The 20,430-nt window shown below is 40.0% G+C and overlaps 2 protein-coding genes across 2 annotated transcripts; both read left to right on the top strand.

The window, feature by feature from the left end:
* The first annotated feature begins 8,880 nt into the window (after nucleotides 1-8,880).
* Nucleotides 8,881-9,640, top strand: LOC122664851 (protein P21-like). The gene has a single exon (XM_043860879.1). The coding sequence runs from the start codon at nucleotides 8,893-8,895 to the stop codon at nucleotides 9,637-9,639; it is 747 nt and encodes a 248-aa protein (XP_043716814.1). The 5' UTR covers nucleotides 8,881-8,892; the 3' UTR covers nucleotide 9,640.
* Nucleotides 9,641-13,796: 4,156 nt separating this feature from the next.
* LOC122666003 (protein P21-like) lies at nucleotides 13,797-15,170 on the top strand. The gene is made up of 2 exons (XM_043862119.1): nucleotides 13,797-13,805; nucleotides 14,403-15,170. The coding sequence occupies exons 1-2, from the start codon at nucleotides 13,797-13,799 to the stop codon at nucleotides 15,168-15,170; spliced, it is 777 nt and encodes a 258-aa protein (XP_043718054.1).
* Nucleotides 15,171-20,430: the final 5,260 nt, after the last annotated feature.

Genomic DNA, 20,430 nt, shown 5'->3' with positions numbered 1-20,430 from the left:
CCAATTGTAATAAGTCATAGTTTTCATAGCCTTATTATCATTTGACAAGAAAATTTATTACACAAGTCAAGGCTCGAGGTTTCATTTCAAGAGTGGAATTTTTTGGGAAGAGGGAAGAGGGAAGAGGGGGGTGGGGTGTTGTGCTTCAGCGAATTGTTATCCCTCCAATTCGTTGCCCACTTCAATTTCGTTCAATTCCTCACATAGAAGTGAAAATGATCACCCTACCAACGAATTAGAGGTGATAATTATTCGTGGTTCAGTGCAGCACACAGTTTTAACTCGTTGTATCGGCATGAACCAATAATTAGCTTTGCGTATACATATTATCCGGTACAGAAAAACTGATACTAAAAAATGGTTTTTTAACCTTGAATCGATCCAATACATGATTTGTAATCTCGGGATTGGATCAGTCAATTCTCCCAACTAGTGTGGTATCATCCATGGCGAATCCCAAATATTGACTGGTTCAATAATGATCCACTATTACAATCCAAGGGTAAAAGAAGTAATAAAAACCGATTTTTAACCCAAAAAAAATAAAAAAAAGCAAAGGCAATTCCATCCGATTTAAACCGATTTAGGGTAATCCGGATCACTAACGAAAAACACCGATCCTGAGCTAATTTCGGATACCTTAAACCATGATCTGATACAAGTGATCAACACCAATATTGGTAACGATATCAATAAAGTGACTAGTACGATATCTGATACCATTAAAAAAAAATGATAATGGATCAAATGCAATCGAACCAATAGTTATATTGTTTTAAATTTAGATTTTATTGATAAAACATCTTATTGGATATTTATTTGAAATTGTTGCGTCAAGAACTGGGAACGGAGCGTGCCATTCCTGGAAAGAAGAAAACAACAATAGAGTATCAGGCCGAGCTGGTTTAGTCATTCCGATGCCTAAGTCAGAACTCCTTAGCAACAGACAATGGTAATTGAATTCAGATGATCATGGAAGGAAGTTACCCGGTTATTTGTGGGTAATTGGGCAAGTCCTGCAGGCATGCAGGCAGTGGCGTGACTGATTAGGAAAGGAAGTTCCCTCGGCGTGAGTTTAGGTGATTAAGAGTCCTTTTAGCGATAGGGATAAGTTCCTCAACCCATTATGCCTTGTCAGGCTGGATTGGTGCGTTAATTTAGGACCGTTAGAGCCATTCTACTTCTTTCTCGGAATGTGACTCCACAGTCTTATCTGAGTTAGACATTGTGGCCATGTCGGGCTGCTACCAAGATCGGGTAGCTAGACCGTGCCCGGCTTGTTAAAGGACAGACCTTGTCCTTTGAGGGCTGATCGTGTCGGTTACTCGTTCCTCGCTCTCTTCGTTCTTATCCTCGGAGGGATACATGTGTCAACTTTCTATTGGGGGGACAGTTTTATGATGTATCAGGAACAATGGAAAAATAAATAAAATAAAATAAAATTCAATGAAAACCATGGTTTGAGGAATCAGTATAGAATAAGAGTAAAAAAAAAAAAAAAAAAAAACCATTTAAAAAATACAAGAGTAAATCTGTCCAATCTAGATCGATCTTCATTGGTATTAGTAGAGACCAATATTGCTATTGATATGGATTACTAAAACCCTGATGGAAATAGTACTGAACGAGTGTTTTCAAGAATGTTTTTTTCTGCCCAGTATAGTTGTCAAATTCCTCTCATAGGGGGGAGAAATGATTATTTAATCTCTCGGGCAATGTGTTTGGGCAGAGGGTTAGGTCGTCATTTTCGACTCCCAATGAGTGGAATCGAATAACTGTATTGGACAAAAAACCGAAAAATATCTTGAATGGAGTTCAGATTTGCTACCCACATGGGGATGGGTGGGGACAGATCTGAATCCTCCATGGGGATGTGGGACCTACCTCTAGGACCCATTTCCCATGGAGGTATCAGATCGATCCCCACCCTTCCCATGTGGGTAGTTGATCCGGATTCGAATGAATCATGTAAAGAGGTCATGATGACTCATGAGGTGTTTGTGAACCGCTTTGACCTCACGATAAAGTGGTCATGAGTTAAAATCTTCTTGTTTTTTTTTTTTGATCAAGGAAGGGCAGCAACAGCTACCCAAACCGCTTTATTAAGAGTTCAAATCTTCTTTGAGACCAACCAATTACAAAAACCAAAAAGGCAACCCACCCATGACGATGACTTATAATAGGCTGAGTCGCTGAGACCACGTGTCCCATTGTTGGAATTGACTATGAAATCATGTCTAAGATTTAGCGGTACACCACTTTCCCTTTTATTTGTTTTTTTTTTCCCTGATGGACGGGGCACCACTTCCACTGACCATCAAGTTGACTTTGTATGAACGATTGACTGTGGCCAAAATTGCAAGCCGCGACGCCATTTGTTGGCTTGGCGTCAGCTAAAGGCATCTGAACTTCACCCGAGTTCCACAAGTCGAAGAAAAGCCAAACCCTAACTACTCTAGAACAAGTTCCAGGTTGGAGGTAGACTATGGGAATTCTTGTTCTGTTACTTATTTATTGAGTTGCTCCATGATCAAAGAGGAGTTTTCAACTAAGGAGGGAACCTATTGTAGTCTAAGAGGCATCTCCAGAGAACAACATCGATGTGGGTATAGATGCTTCATTTGGGGAGAATGTTTTGGAGACAGAAAGGTAGACAAGGCGGCTTTTGGATTTTTCTGAGAATTTTATGATCCTGGAATGTTTGGAGGAACAGGAGAACCTCATGGATGCCAAACATTGGTCTTGAATCCATGGATCGAAAATGGGCCAGACTGTGCTGCTTGCCACCAATTGTGCTTTTCTTGTTGGGAATAAGTTAAACTGTTAAACTCCCTTGGAACAAAAGAGAAAACAAAAAATGGTCATACCCAATATAAGGTCGATAGTGTATCCCTAGATACCTTAGCCTAAAGTGAGGCTCTGTTTGGTTACAATAGAAATTAACACAAAGGAAAGTAAAATTTTTACAAAATTAAAAAAAGAACTTTTGTAACATTGCCCAACCTAATTACATCCACATGGACGCACTTCAGGCTAGGCAAGTGAAATTAGTTGTGCAACTGATATAAAAGGCCAGGGTTTTGCTAGGATTTGGATCCTCTGTAGCACTGGGTTTAACGACTATTGCTGTCTCAACCCATAGGCCACTTTGTTGATAATATCAATAAATTCTGCATCTTTGTTTGGTTGTAGTTCTTCGATCTCTTGTTCAGGGATGGATTGTTGGGTTCTCTTTAGTTTTGCTATATCAGCTTTAATGTTTTTAATTTTAGTTTTAAGATCATTGGTGGTTGCTTCAAGGTTTGTGATTCGAGTATGGTCAGAATTTTGCAAACCAATGGGAGTTTTTCCAAATCTTTTATAAATTTGTTTGATATCGTAAGAGGTGGCTTTAGTTTGTGTATTAGTTGTTGATAATTGTTGTACCAGTTCTTGGGCATGTTGAAGGTATAATTTTTTAGTATTCTTATCTTTGATTTGATCAACAAAAGTAAGAAATTCTTTTGGTTTGTCAAAATTCTTCATTCCTAGACTTGTGTGGATCATGTTAATAGATTTGGATTCTTCGGATTCATTACAATTATCACAAAATATTCCTTGGCTACAAGTGCAAGGGGTGATTTGTTCTTCATTGTCTGATTCTACTTGATTAATTTCATTGTCTTCAGACTCAGTTTCTGAGTCGGATTTAATTTCTGCTAAATCAGCTAAAAGTTGGATTTTAATATCATCAGGCATGATTAGAGAATTTATCTTTTTGGCAAGTCTGCAGTATTTGGCAATGTGTCCTGCTTTACCACAATTGTAACATCCAGGCTTTTGAGTGGGCCGGTTTTGTTTTTTGGAATTTTTTAAAAGGTTGCCATGTTCTTCTTTTGTCATCAGAATCTTTTTTTAGTGTTTGATCTCTATTGTAAAATTTGTGTCTAGATTTTCTAATATGGCGATGAGTTTTATGTTTTTTATGTGGGGTTTCTTTGGATGCAAGTCCAAATTGTTCACAAAATCCTCCTAGTTCTTTTTTGCAGGATTTAGATTCTTTCCTAATTTGTTTTCTGAGTCTAATGTCTATACATAAGGCTAGTCCTTCTTTGTGAACAAGACTTATAAGGTCTCCATAGGTAAGGTCTTGATAAGGTATATCGCCATTGTTTTCATCTCTTAATTTTTGTTTTAATTTTTCAGAAAACAGACTGGGAAGTCCTGTGATAAAATTTTCTTTCCAACGTGGAAGATTTGCATCTTCCCTGGTTAGGACTTTTGTCATAAACGTGTCTTTATACCATTTGAAAAGATGAAGTTTTTTACATTTGAGGTTTGATAATTGTTCGGAGGATCTATCCTTGAGTCTAGTAGGATCCCCTAGGAAATACTTGGTTATACTGAAAATAAGGGTATCAACAGCATCTCCTATTGGTTGGTTATGGACTATGATGGGAAGGCCTATTTCAGTAATTTGTATTGCATTTAATATTGATTTTCTGCTAGGCTAAGAACATTATCCCACCATCCCTTGGGTTGACCAATAAATCCAGAAGTAAGTATTTCTGCAATGGCTTAGTCAGGTATATCATTGATACGATGGGCATTGCTGACCATGGTCATTTCTTGAAGTTTATTTGCTAAATTGTAATAAGACATTCCATCTATGTTCCATTCATAGATGATGCCACTTTGATAATTTGATTGGGAGAAATCCTTTCTATTTTCTAGTTGGAGATCTGGGTAAGTAGGTCTGGGATAGTAGTTTTGGGACATGTAGGAGCTGGTTATGGCATTAACTTGGTCCTCATCATCACTGGAAGTTTCAGAGGAAGATTGTTGTAGTATGGTAGCAACAGTGTTGCCTTGTGATTCCTTTTGAGGTGTGTCAAGAATGACTAAGGAATGCAATCTTGAAGAAACTTGGTCTAGGAAATCTTTACCTTCTTGTGTTTTAAGGCTTTTTAGACTTTTATTTGATATGGTAAAAGGTTTGAACAACATAGTATTAGAGGAGGTTGTATCCGGAACAGTAGGAGATGGAGGCTCAGTATGGAAATCTTTTTGGACAAGATTTTCTATTCGAACTAATTGATTTCCTATAGTCTGTAGATATTGGTTTGTATAATTGACTTGTTCAATAACCTTTTTTGATCCATCATTTATTCCTTTGATAGACCTAAAAGGTGTTGCAAGGATTTCACCATTGTTGACTTTCAGTTTTATGTTTGAGGTTGGAGGGTGGATTGATTCAATGGTCTTATCTTCTACCGTAGTGTAAGTGCGGAAGACTTTTTTGTTGACACTAATATTTGTAAAAGAATAACTAATATTTCTATTGCTTGTATATATATATGTATATATATATCACTTATTATCTTCATATATAATATATTATCTAACAATATATGTGTGACATTTAAAGTTTGTAATATATATAGTATATATCAATATATATTTTATAGTATAACTTAAAACAGGGTCGGGCTAGGCCAGGCCGGGCTCAACCCAAGGCCTCAGCCCTGACCCGACCCAATCCTAACTCAGGGCTAGAAATTTTCAACTCAAACCCGCCCTCAGGGCCAAGTATCTCAACTCAAGCCCTATTCAGGCTCAAGGCGGGTTTGGGCTGACAGGACCAAACTTACAACCCTAACAAGAACTGTAGATATCCCAGTTTTATTTTATAGAAGGGGTTCCTCCCTTTTTTGCTATCAGATCCAAATGTTTATTACAAGATATCTTAGACGCTGTAGATATTCCAGGTTTTGTTGTTGATAAGGGGTTTTTCCTCTTTTTGCCTCTTTTTTTTTTTGGGTCTTGTAAATCATTCAATTTTAAGTTCTTATATTGATGCATATTTTTTCTTTTCAAAAACAATAAATAAATAAATAATTGAGAAACATGTTGGTCCATATTTCATCCAACAACTTCGATTAGGAAAACAATAAAATAGCCCTCTGAATATTTTTTTAAGTTTTATATCTAGAGTTAGGGTTCTCTATGTGGGAGTTTGGTGCCCTTGTATGCGTGGGGCTAATATATAAGAGGGATCCACGTCCTCGACTTCTAAAGTTGGTACTTCCATCCTATTTTTTTGAGCTCACAGTGTGCCACTTGGCCTGACACAGATCCAACGGTTGATGTTAACAAAAATTCAAAATATTTTGAAGAACACATGAGATGGATGTTTGAACCTCCTTGAACCCCAAACCAAACCCACCCGACCGGTTCAAACTCAACCAAACCCATTTCACTCTAACCAAATCCATCAACACTCATCTCTACAGTCCTCTTTCTCTACATTTCTCTGCAATCCCATGGCGGTGCTACCTACAACCCCTTCTTGCTTAGAATTAACCATGTCCGTTCCTGGGTTCAGAGTTCTCCATCTGTTCCTTCTTTTTCTTCATCCCCAACAGGCTCCTGAACCATCTCATCGCTCTTCCCATTTTACCAAAAATCTCAATTGAAGAGACCTTGAGGAAGTGCTGGAAGATATTCGATGAGCGCCTCTACAGAGCAGGAAGTTAACTCGATAAGGAACAAAATGAGAAAACCCAAGTCCAGCTTTCCATGTTGCAAACGGGGAACTGAGTAGCCTACAATTCAAGAGTAGAGAAAAAATTAAATTACATGCAGCAAAATCTTAAAATAATCAGAGAGAAAAAAAATTAAAAGAAGAAAATGGGAACCCTGCATAATTTTGTGAAGAACTAATTACATTCGAAGACAAAAGAATGTCACGGAAAGATACATTGACTTTAAAATAAAACCTGGAAACTCAAATTGAACAAATGAATTATAGACGAAACCCAATACCCAGCACAAAGAGCCACTAAAAAATGGAAATAATTGCAGAGAGAAAAGACCAATACACCTTCTGAATTTTCAGGGGTAAAAAAAGAAAATCAAAAATTTTCCCCTTTGTTCAATCCGCCTGTCTCTCTTTCACCCTCCTCCCCTCGCAGTATTCCTTTACTACACTTTTTAACCCTCAAACTTTCTAGAACGATATGTCCTCTAAAATAGTAAGATACCTCAGCATTCACAGCCACTGACGCTCTCGTGAATCTCTTTAGTTTCTCTGTGATTCTCACTTCTTACCCTCTTCTTTTTTTTTTGGTTTTCCGGTTTCTTAGTATGTATTTCCTTTTGGGTTTCAAGTATGATGAGGATCGAGTGAACCTAGGAACTGACATGGTTAATTCTAAGCAAGAAGGGGTTGTAGGTAGCACTGCCATGGGATTGCAGAGAAAGGTGGCGATGAGTGTTGATGGATTTGGTTGGAGTGAAATGGGTTTGGTTGAGTGTGAACCCGTTGGATGGGTTTGGTTTGATGTTCAAAGTGGTTCAAACATCCATCTCATGTGTTGTCAAAATATTTTAATTTTTTTTTAACATCAATCGTTGGATTCATGTCAGGCCAGGTGGCACACTGTGAGCTCAGGGAAGTAAGATGGAAGCACCAATTTTGGAAGTAGAGGATGTGGATCCCTCCTGTATACGAGTGCACATTATTATGATTAGGTTCGATGCATGGAATATCTGGGGGATGAATGCCCCTGATAAGAAGCGGACATTATTGGTTTGGGCTTCTAGCAATCATTTAGTTTTTTTTTTGGTATTTTGGAGACTCGTGTGCGCTCTTGGCTAGGTTTTTGCACACCACACAGGAGATATCTCTTTCTATTGACTCTCTTCCCACAGCACAGAATGATGTTAGGGGGAAGAAATATCTAAGAATGTAATTCTCTACTGGTAATTTATAATATATAACCTCCTTTTTAATCAAAAAAAAAAATATTGTGAAGATGGATTTTCTATCTTTCATTGGAGGTGGGGTGGTCATTTCATCTCCTTGTAGGTATGAATAGTTATAAGAGGGTGTTTTTTTTGAAAAAGAATTCAACAGTGGATTTCAAATGCGTGTAAAAGAGTATTTTATTTTTTAGAACAAAAGGAAAACGTATCAGATGTAGGAAGATAATAAAATAGCCTCTAAATCAGATGCTTCTGGTAGAGGGAGGCGGCAACCCATGCGCTCCCAAGGATTTTCGGTGAATCTTCACGTACGTGAGCGTAAGTGAAAGACTCACAACTGTTAAGATGAAATATTCTTATAGATTGGATTCCATCTGAACGGCTGTGAGTTATTCACGTACACTCACGTACATGAAGATTCCCCATTCACAGGAGTTCCACTTGTTCAACTCGGTAGCTCCCTCTTGCAAACCTTAAGACCCTGAGCTTGACTCATTGTTGCAGACGCCTTAATTACTTGAATATCTAAGAATATCTTGTATCTTCCGTGAGATGCCTTTGCTTTCTACGTTTGTGGAATATGGAATCCATATTTCTCGGGAAAAAAGCTTGAATGCCTTCCCAGGAAGTAATGGACTTTAGCAGTCATAGTTCCTGGACCAATTCCTTTGGCGTGCCACGAATTACTTCTAGAAAGGCGTTTTCGTGAGCCATTTTTACCCTTCACCCTTCATGAATCATACATTCTTCCACCAAGGAAACACATCAGAGCCGTTCACCACTCTCTGATCACATGATAATCTATGCTTCACCAACCAGATTTAGTTTAAGTGCGTATAGAATAGATAATCCATTCACGGATTGCCTCATCTTATCCTGCCCACTTTCTCTGTTCTTCCTTCTTTCTTTTCTATCTTTGGCTTTTTAAAATAAACAAAAGAAAAATTCAGTCAAAAAAATGTGGCGAGCATGTTAACGTGGATCATCCAATCATCCAAGTCTCTTAAAAATAAAAAAATAAAAAATAAATTAAAAAAACTAAGTCTATCATTGACCACCATAAAGCGAGCCGCCACTTCACTATAAAAACCAACCACCCATCTGCTCCCAACACTACCCACAGCTTCTTAACTGTTCCAATACAAGATGACCTCCATTAACAAGCTCTTGCTCTTCTTCTTCTTCTCTGGTGTCCTCTTCACCACCTTCACCCATGCAACTACCTTTTACATCCTAAACCAGTGCCCTTACACAGTATGGGCCGCTGCATCACCAGGTGGTGGTCAGCAACTTAACCCGGGCCAATCATGGACCATCAACGTAGCTGCTGGCACATCTATGGCCCGCATTTGGGGCCGAACAAACTGCAACTTCGACGCAAACGGGAATGGAAGATGCGATACGGGCGACTGCGGGAGGCTAGTGTGTCAAGGTTGGGGTGTACCGCCCAACACCTTAGCCGAATATGCTTTAAACCAATACGGTAATTTGGATTTCTTCGACATCTCCCTGGTCGACGGATTTAACATTCCGATGGTATTTACCCCGACTAACCCAATCAGCAGCTCATGCCGTGCGATCAGTTGCACAGCTGACATAAATGGTCAATGTCCTGGACCTCTACAGACCGCCGGAGGCTGCAACAACCCGTGCACTGTGTACAAGACCCCTGAGTATTGCTGCACTGCTGGGAGCTGTGGACCCACAGACTACTCCAGGTTCTTCAAGGATAGATGCCCTGATGCTTACAGTTATCCTCAGGATGACGCAACAAGTACCTTTACCTGCCCTGGGGGTACAGAAAACTATAATGTTATATTCTGCCCAGGAAACTCTCTCACTTCTAAGTCTAACTCTTCTCATCCCCTCTTCAATATTGTTAATGAAATATGAACGAGACACAGCTATTAATTTCCCTTCCTGCAGTGACCGCACCCGGCCACCTTACGAATGTGATAATAAAGCTCAGCATTGGCTGGCCCGATTTCCCTGTTATTATTATTATGTTTTTTTTGGGGGGGGTAGAATTGGGTCTCCCTGTTAGGTTAGGTTCCTTTGTGATGATCAGCTTTGTTCTGTTTGTCTTTTCTTAATTAATGAAATAACCTCATTTTATTTTTTTTCCTGTAGTCATAATTCCCTCTTATTATTTTTGTTTGTATCCCCATAATTTTCCTCTTGGATCTTTGCTTGTATGGGATAAGAATGCATAAATTTTGGATAATGGATAATGTTTGAGTCAACAAGTGTGACCTTGCTACTCGACACCAGCCCTTCTCAAATGTCTTTAAGTTGAATTTGGCTCTCCTCCTCTAGGCGTGGCGGGAGCTGGAGAGTCCAGCTCAGCCAAACAAAGCCAAAACAAGGGTGGTTTTGATCAATTTACAGGTGGGATCCCAGTGTATCTATAAAATGACCTAATGCCCCTATTTTTGTGTGTTTTTAAGTTCATGGTTTAAGGTATCGATATCACCCGTATTCAGTTATGTATTGTATTGATATTATATACATATAGGTATGGATAAAGGATAAATTTATGCTATACAATCGATTCGTGTCAATAGCATATCGATATCATAGTGACCGATACCCAATCCGAACCGTCCACTAAAACCATGGTTAAGTTCCATACTTGTACAAACCATTTTTTCCCCTTTGAACGCAGATTAACCACATGAGTACAAGTGTTAGGTATGGTAAATTACTGGATTGAGTGTCAAAATCAAACTTTTACCAAACAAAAAAAAAAAATTAAGTGTCAAAATCAATCCGAGTCTAATGTTCCTTCTTTAACCTAAAGTCTAAACTGCCTTGACCAGTGGAATTTAGGGTTCCTATGTATCATCATTTTTTTTCAAGTTATAATATTTTAAGAAAAAAAAATCTCGATTGGGTGTATGTGGTGCACTGTCCATGTGCTAACACACAGGGGCAGGCAAAATGACTTGAGTGTGCAATGATCATTCCCGCCCCTGTATCTGGAATAGGGCAGCATATCACACGCGTTCATATAGTGTTCTCTTTCCTAATATTTTATATGGAGAAAAATACTATGTTGGGAAGTATACCATCCATGCCTAGACAGGCTAGACACAACAAAAAGACCGAATCAGGATCGTCTACGGTCTGCTGCCCGTAGCAGCCTCCTAATGAAGCATGGTGCAATGATCGCCTTATCCCTGCTTAGGCAAGGCACTCGAATAGGGGTAAGGCGATCATTGCACCGTGCCTCATTAGGAGGCTGCTACGGCTGCTACGAGCAGGCAAGCCGTAAACAATCCAAATTGCAAAAAGATCACCCTGCCTCCTATGAAAGATAAAAAATCCACACCCATGATGTATTTGATGGCACTCTCATTGGCCTGCAAGTGTGTGCAAGGGCCACACTCTCCCACAGAGAATGCCCATGGTTATTCTGAGAGTCTTTCCAAATGCAGTAAATATACCGTACATTTTCTCATAGAAAATTGTTTATTAATCCATTAAAAAAATTATTTTATTATTATTATTTTTTCTGTCCTCCATGACCATGTTAGCCTCTGTAGTTGTTATTTTTATTGTGGCGCCAATTGTGTGGGTTGATTGATTCCCCATATTTGCAGAGTGGGAACCCCTCTATATTATTTTTCAAATTAGAGTATGGGAAAAGTTTTCATACACAGTCGTATGCCTGGTGGGACCCCTTTGGACCCTATGAAATGATCAAATACCCCTGTTTTTGTGTGTTTTTAGGTTCATGGCTTGAGGTATCGGTATCACCCGTATCCAGCCATGTATTCTATTGATATTGTATGCCTATAGATATCGATAAAAGATAAATTTACCCGATACAATCCATTCGTATCAATACCATATCGATATCATAGTGGTGTTGCAGGCGACCGATACCCAATCCGACCCATCCACTAAAACCATGGTTAGTTTCCATATTTGTACAAACTATTTTTTCCCCTTTGAATGCAAACTAATCACATGACTACAAGTGTTAGGTATGGTAAATAACAGGATTGAGTGTCAAAATCAAACTTTCACCCCCCCCCCCTCCAAACAAAAAAAAGTGTCAAAATCAAACCGGTCTAATTTTCCTTCTTTAACCTACAGTCTAGACTGCCTTGACCACTTCGTTTCTTTTTCTTTTTCTCTTGAACGGTGCACCACTTCCACGGACCAACAAGTTGATTTTGTAATGATCGGGTTGACTCGGGCCAAAATTTCAAGCTGCGACGCCATCTGTTGGCATGACGTCAACCAAAGGCATCTGAACTTCACCCTTGTCGAAGAAAACCCAAGCCCTAACCATGACTCTAGAACAAGTTCCAGGTTGGAGATGGACTATGGGAATTCTTGTTCTGTTGCTTATTTATTGAGTTGCTCCATGGTCAAAGAAGAGTTTTCAACCAACGAGGGAACCTGTTGCAGTCCAAGAGGCATCACCAGACTACAACATCGATATGGGTATAGATGCTTCATTTGGGGAGAACGTTTTGCAATAAAGGCCCTGGACTCTAATTCTCTTGTATTTTCCTTTTTTAAGTGTATCAATTTTTTTCTCAAGATGGGTTTTGCTTATTTGTGAAAATTTTATAATACCGGAATATTTAGAGGAACAGAAGAACCTCCTAGATGCCAAACATTGGTCTTGGAACCATGGATCAAAAATGGGTCAAATTGTTCTTCCCATCACACATCACAATGCTCTTCTTGTTAGGGAGTCAGCTAAACTGTTAAGCTCCCTTGAAATAAAAAATAAAATATAAAAAAATCGTACCTAGTTAGTGCCATGTCGATGGTGTATCCCTAGATACCTTAGCCTAAAATGAGGCTCCGTTTGGTTACAAGCTAGAGAAATTATCAGGCCTAACCTAATTACATCCACATGGACGCACTTCAGATGAGGCTAGTGAAATTAGCCGTGCAACGAATTGATATAAAAGGCCAGGGTTTTGCTAGGATTTGGATCCTTTGCTGCTGAGGTTGAGCAACCATTGCTGCTCTTAACCGACAGGCCACTAGGTGGATTTCATTCAAATCTAATGATTGGTAGATGGTTGTCTGATATTTTTGAAATTTGAACGGTAATTTTGAATTGAGTTTGTCTACCAACTATTGAATTGAAATGAAATCCACATTTGAATAATTGTTAGCCAGCCAATTAACTGTGTGTTCAACTAAGATTATCACAAGAATATAACATCAAATTCTCCCCTACTAGGGTAATTGCAAACATGATGTGCTAGCTCATGCTTTGTTTTTTTGCTAATGCTAGCTCATGCTTTGTTAATAATTGTTAGCCAGCCAATTAGCTATTATACTTACCTACTTCTCTCTCCCCACTCAAAGAGAATATAAGAAGGAAAATACCAGAACTGTAGTTATCCCAGTTTTATTTTACAGAAGGGGTTCCTCCCTTTTTTGCCATCAGATCCACATGTTTATAACAAGGTATCTTAGAGGCTGTATATATTCCAGGTTTTGTTGTTGATAAAGGGTTTCTCCTCTTTTTGCGTTTTTTTGTCTTGTAAATCATTCATTTTTAAGGTCTTATATCGATACAATATTTTTCCTTTAAAAAAATAAATAAATAAAATAATTTAGTAACATGTTGGTTCATATTTCATCGAACAACTTCGATTAAGAAATCTATAAAATAGCCCTTTGAATATTTCTTATTGTTTATATCTAGGGTCAGTCTTCTCTATAAGGGAGTTTGGTCCATTTGTGTGCGTGGGACTAATCAGAGGTGTGAACAGTACACTCCCCCATAAATAACCTTTTTTACGTTATAAAATAATATTTTATTTAAGAAAATCTGGTATCTTGAACTTCTCCAAATTGAGAGGAGAAAAATCCTTCTGGAACCTCTCTTTCTATTTCTATAACATGAACCCACCGAAGGACGGGACCTCAGCGGCTCCACCTGTTACATAATATTGAAATTTGGAGCCTAGTTCATAATTATCCCAAGCTTACATACATTAATAACATAACTAGAATATCTAAGAATATCTGGTATCTTCCGTGAGATGCTTTGCTTTCCACGTTTGTGGAATATGGAATCTGTATTTTTCGGGAAAAAAAAACTTGAATGCCTTCACAGAAAGTAATGGACTTAGCAACCTCTTACCAAAAACTAAGACTTAGCAACCCTAGTATTTTTTTTAATAAAGCTTAGCAACCCTAGTTCCTTTGATCAATTCCTTTGCGTGCCACGATTTACTTCTACAAAGACGTTTTCGTCAGCCATTTTTACCCTTCACCCTTCATGCATCATGCATTCTTCTCATCAACTTAGCTGCTAGTCCACCAAACAAACACATCAGAGCCGTTCACCACTCTCTGATCACATGATAATCTCTGCTTCATAAACCAGATTTAGAGTAAGATCCTATAGAACAGATAATCCATTCATGGATTGCCTCATCTTATCCTGCCCACTTTCCCTGTTCTTCCTTCTTTCTTTCTATCTATCTATCTTTGGCTTTTTAAAATAAACAAAAGAAAAATTCAGTCAAAAAAATGTGACGAGCATGTGAACGTGGATCATCCAATCATCCAAGTCTCTTAAAAAAAAAAAATTTAAAAACTAAGTCTATCATTGACCACTACAAAGCGAGCCGCCACTTCACTATAAAAACCACGGACCCATCTGCTCCCAGCACTACCCACTTCTTACCTCCAAGATGACTTCCATTAACAAGCTCTTCCTCTTCTTCTCCTTCTTCTTCTGTGGTGTCCTCTTCACCACCTTCACCCATGCAACTACCTTTTACATCCTAAACCAGTGCCCCTACACAGTATGGGCTGCTGCATCACCAGGTGGTGGTCAGCAACTTAACCCGGGCCAATCATGGACCATCAACGTAGCTGCTGGCACATCTATGGCCCGCATTTGGGGCCGAACAAACTGCAACTTCGACGCAAACGGGAATGGAAGATGCGATACGGGCGACTGCGGGAGGCTAGTGTGTCAAGGTTGGGGTGTACCGCCCAACACCTTAGCCGAATATGCTTTAAACCAATACGGTAATTTGGATTTCTTCGACATCTCCCTCGTCGACGGATTTAACATTCCGATGGTATTTACCCCGACTAACCCAATCAGCAGCTCATGCCGTGCGATAAGTTGCACAGCTGACATAAATGGTCAATGTCCTGGACCTCTACAGACCGCCGGAGGCTGCAACAACCCATGCACTGTGTACAAGACCCCTGAGTATTGCTGCACTGCTGGGAGCTGTGGACCCACAGACTACTCCAGGTTCTTCAAGGATAGATGCCCTGATGCTTACAGTTATCCTCAGGATGACGCAACAAGTACCTTCACCTGCCCGGGTGGTACAGAAAACTATAATGTTATATTCTGCCCAGGAAACTCTCTCTCTTCTAATTCTAACTCATCTCATCCCCTCTTCACCCTCCAGTGACCGCACCCGGCCACCTCATGAATGTGATAATAAAGCTCAGCATGGCTGGGCCATAATTCCCTCTTATTAATTTTGTTTGTATCCCCATAATTTTCCTCTCGGATCTTTGCTTGTATGGGATAGAATACGCAATAATCTTGAATTTTTATACAGATCCTTTACGATGCACTACCCGTAGCGGTCTGTGGGGCCCAAACACATTGTTGTGCACAATGTCCATCTTACCCCTGCCTTGCCTGAACAAAGGTAAGACGGACATTGTGCTTGGCGATGTATCTGGGCCACACAGGCATCTACGGGCAACGTGCCATAGAAGATTACGATCCTAGAATAAGAATGGTTAAATTTTGGATAGTCGATGAAAGACAACCGATATTAATGTAGGGCCAACAAGTGTGACCTTGCTACTAGGCACCAACCCTTCTCAAATGTCTTTTATGGTTAGGTTCATGGTTTGAAGTATTGGTATCATCCATATTCAGCGATATATTGTATTGATATTGTATCGATAAACAATATGGGTAAAAGGTAAAAACAAGGGGCAAATTTATCCCATACAACAGATTCATGCCAATACCATATTGATATCGTAGTGGTTTTGCAGATGATCGATATCCAATCCAAACCGTGCACTAAAACCATGATTAGGTTCAATACTTGTACTAGCCAAAAAAAAAATTTCTCCTTTGAATGCAAAAACTAACTATATGCCCATGAAGGCAAAATGACTGCTGAGCCCCTAGGAAATTCCATCTTTTCATGGGGGCATAGCGGTCATTCACCCACCCTTGTGTCTAGGCGCAGGGGCAATGTACCGCACGCGTCCAGATAGCATTATCTTTTCCAATAATTTATGTGGAGAAATGTTCTATGTGGGGGAGTGTACCATCCATGTCTAGACACAACAAAATGGCCGCCACACCTTCTATAAAAGGTAAAAATTCCACACCATGATGCTTGTGCTTGCACTTTCATTGGTCCTGTGTGTGTGCGCGCAGGGCAACGTATGCTCTCCCATAAATGTACCGTACGTTCTCTCATAGTGAATTGTTTATTAATCCAAAGAAAATCATGTTAGCCCCCTGTAGCTGTTATTGTTCTTGTGGCGCCTTTTGTGTGGGGTGAGAGATTCTCCATATCTGCAGAGTGGGGAACCCTCTATTTTATTTTTCCGCTTAATATTTATGCATTTTTTGACAATGAAATTTTATACTTATTACTAAAAAGACTATCACAATTATTTTTATCAAAATTGGTTGATTAAAGTATTAGACAAATAAAGTTAAATTGCAACCTTACATGAGCAACCAAGTGCTATCTTAAATCCCAATGGATTAAATATCCAATTGTAACAAGTCATAGTTTGCATAGCCTTATTATCATTTGACCAGCCCATTTATTATGCAAATCAAGGCTCGAGGTTTCTTTTCAGGAGGGGAGGGCTCCTCTACGCTACAGGGGTGCGTTGGAAGATGTCCAATGGACTCTCAGAGCTTGACACATGGTTAAGGTGCTATTTGAATGGTGAGAATGGATGTCCACTATCAAGTTAGATACTCCATGCGGTGGAGAGAATGATTTCCAATTTAGTAGTGCGCATTCATCTTCGCCATCAAAACAAAATCTCAGCAGAGCTCTGGGGGTGCATCGGACATCTTCCAACGCACCCCTACGCCTTAGAGGAGCTCGATCCAAAAGAGGGTGTTAGTGTAGCATACAGTTTTAAGTCGCAATATCGGCTTGGACCAATGTTTAGCCTATACACGTCGTCCGGTACAGAGTAACTGATTCTACAAAATGGTTTTTTGAAGTTTAATCGATAAGATATTCATGGTTCGTAATCTCCGGATTGGATCGCTTAATTCGCTCGATCAGATTGGTATCGTTCGAGACTAAACCGATCCGATAATGATCCACTATTACAATCCAAGGGTTAAAAAATTGTAATAAATCCCGATTTTTTTTTAATAATAATAAAAAAAAACAAAGCAAATCCGTTCGATGTTAGAAATTCACCTTCAAGACGAGCCATGGCAATTTGGATGGTAGCATTGACTTTTTCAGGATCACCACCGCCAATGAGAGATCCATCTCTGGACACTGAACGAACTCAGTGGACCGTTGTATCTCGTCGATCGCCCTCAAGCAACGGTCGATTTCCTGAAGATCACCACCATAGAAGATCATTTGTTCCCTGGCCTCCTCGGATGTGGTAGTGTCCCACCTGAGAATGAGCATCTCCGCGGCTTCGAATTCCATGGAGACCCACCCAGGCGATTCCATGGTAACAGCTGGAAAAAGGAAGGAAGGGGAAAAAAGGAGAAAGAGAGAGAGAGAGAGAGAGGACCCAATCACTCTAGCTCCAAAAGTTCCTTCAACGTAACAAACACCACCACTGCCGAATATTGCAGCAGGCAGCAGAGGAAGTTCTCCAGAAAAGCCTTTCTCTGGGGGAAAGAGGGTCGTGATGGATTCCAGATTTAAAAAGGTTAGGCACTTTTTTCATCTCCCCTGCATTTTCTATTCATCTTCCTACCCCTGATTCTCTGATTCTAGTTCAAACCCTAGCGAAATGGATATCCCATCTGCCGAATCAAGCATCAATTCCGTCCACTGTCTCATACTCTTTCTTTGGGGTTCAAGAGTTTCCAACCTAATCTATTTTGGAGGTTGTTTATCTGTATCAAAGAGGGTTACTGTAACAGAGGTGCAGGACAGCAGGAGAGAATGAGAGAAATCTAGTGTGGATGACAAGATCAGACAGTCTGGAGATCCGTGGATGCGACGAAGATGGAGATGACGCTGGTGATGGTGATGGGGCGTTTAGGGTTGGGGTTTGAGAGGGTGTTGGTGATGTCAAGAGGATGGCACGAAGAGGAGTTCGGGTAGTTGGTGAAGATGGGGAGATGGATTTTGTGGCTGGGTGGTTTCAGAGATGAGGGGATGAAGTTGGGCTAGGCAAGGGAAGTGTTGTCGGCGGATGCCATTGGTGAACGGCGTGCTCCTCTGCGTAGTTCATACACTAATAAGGGCAGAATTGTCGATTAAAAATATTACCTGTTGACATTTATTACTATTTAATAACTCATGTGTAGGGGTTGTGTGTGTAATTTTTTTTCTCGATCAGATAAACCGGTTGATATTTGCATATTTAGTGTTGGTGTTTTAAAATATGGGTAAAGTACACGTATTCCCGCACCCAATATTCCTCGTACCCCTTAAGCAGCTCAATATTTCAAATACCATTTTTCAATATTTCATGTACCACTCTTGCTTTATCCTCTCATTGTCATTTAAGTCCACACCAGGTACTAAATGCTATAAATGATCAAACTATCCTTTTTTCTATCTTTTTTAAAATTTGAAAAGACCTAATTGTCTTGATTTATTTGCTAAAATTTAAAAAGACTAAAATATCCTCATCTTCCCCAAATCATCGTTTTTTTACATACCCACCACCACCACCACCCACCATTAACACCATCACCATCCCACCGTGAAGCCCCACCTCACTCTCTCCTCCCCTCCTCTACTTCCTCCACCTCTCGCAGTTGCTCATCACTCCAAGTTGCAGCATCTCTGTCCTCTCCTCGCCTCCAGAGTCTCGGCCTCGAGCCCCACTTCGTAGACTTGGATTCTATGATGCCACTGTGGAGCCTCTACTTGCCCTCCACATTGCAGCCAAAATTTGAGCTGTGGGAACCAATGGGAAGGGCGTTAGAGGCGTTTTTTCGATGGCAAAGAAGAGCGTTGGAGATCTCTCGACTGTCGATTTGAAGGGGAAGAAGGTTTTCGTGATGGCAAAAATAATAAAAAAACATATCCATTTCAAACCGAACCAGAATTTCAGATAATCGAAACAGGAAACAATTTGATACCGTTAATTCTCGAATTCCGACAGAGAGATTAACTGAAATTAAATTAAAGCTGTTCCTCATTAATACACCTTCAATCAAACTACAAATTGAAACGACTAGTGCGATTTGGGAATCCAGTACTTCTAACTATGATCCTTCCTAAGAACAGCAGAACCGAAAATCTAGACAAAAAAGAAGCTAGCTGAACAAAATTGGACTTAAAACAAACAGAATGAAGAGTGGAAAAAAATATATAATATATACGAAATCCCTGTCCACGAACTTCCCTCCTATCGCCCCCTGTTTGATCTGTTCTTCATCGCTCCTCAGTCTCCGGCAATAATTTGGGGTGTACAGGGTCCGATTCCAATCGATTCAAATGGTAAGAACTGGGAACTTCAGAAAAAAAGGTGATTGAGGGAAATCACCAGTTGGGTATTTGAATTTGGTGAGGGTTTTTCATAATTCAATCGGATGGAGAAACAAAGGAAGAGCGACCATGGCTTCTCCGGTTACCAAAACAAGGGAAGGTGCGCTTTAAAATGCCGATGAGAACTTGACCTCTCTTAGGAATCAAACGAGGAGCTATTCTTCAGCGTCCGAAGGCGACGGTGGGCTACCGGCAACGGCGCCTCCTCGAGCTGCTCTGCAGCTGTGTTGGTTCTAGTTGGTACTTCCATGGTTATGACACTTGACAGGGCAGGGGAGCATCTGAGTCTGCGAAGTAGAGCTCGGAGGTCGAGACTCTGGAGGTGAGGAGAGGACAGAGATGCTGCAACTTGGAGTGATGAGCGGCTGCGAGAGGTGGAGGAAGTAGAGGAGGGGAGGAGAGACAGTGAGGTGGGGCTTCATGGTGGGATGGTGATGGTGTTAATGGTGGGTGGTGGTGGTGGTGGTGGTGGGAATGTAAAAGAAGATGATGATTTGGGGAAGATGAAGGCATTTTAGTCTTTTCAAATTTTAGCAAATAGATCAGGGCAGTTAGGTCTTTTCAAATTTTAGAAAAGATAGAAGAAAGGGTAGTTTGGTCATCTTCAAGCATTTAATACCTGGTGTGGACTTAAATGAAATTAGGGGGGTAAAGTAGGGTGGTACATGGAATATTGAGGAGTGGTACTTGGAATATTGAACCGCTTAGGGGATACAAGGAATATTAGGTGCATTCTACGGTCCGTGTACTTTACCTTTAAAATAATGGCATACCTCAAGTGATGGCACTGATAATTTCCCCAAAATCGGAGAACAATCTTAGATAACATTTACGATACCATGTGAAATTTTTGTGGCAAAAATATTCAATGAAGTAATGAATAATTTTTTGCTACGTAATCGATCTATCAAGACAGCAATTCAGATCTTCTATGGCGTCAATGCCCATAGCGACCTGTACGATGCAGACTAGA

Source organism: Telopea speciosissima, chromosome 6, assembly GCF_018873765.1.
Source record: "Telopea speciosissima isolate NSW1024214 ecotype Mountain lineage chromosome 6, Tspe_v1, whole genome shotgun sequence".
NCBI classification, from domain to species: Eukaryota; Viridiplantae; Streptophyta; class Magnoliopsida; order Proteales; family Proteaceae; genus Telopea; species Telopea speciosissima.
Note: the sequence above shows the minus strand (reverse complement) of the source record. Positions and strands in the feature narration are given on the sequence as shown.

Coding starts and splice junctions, on each gene's coding strand:
- LOC122664851 (XM_043860879.1), top strand. CDS start 8,893: ATGACCTCCATTAACAAGCTCTTGCTCTTCTTCTTCTTCTCTGGTGTC.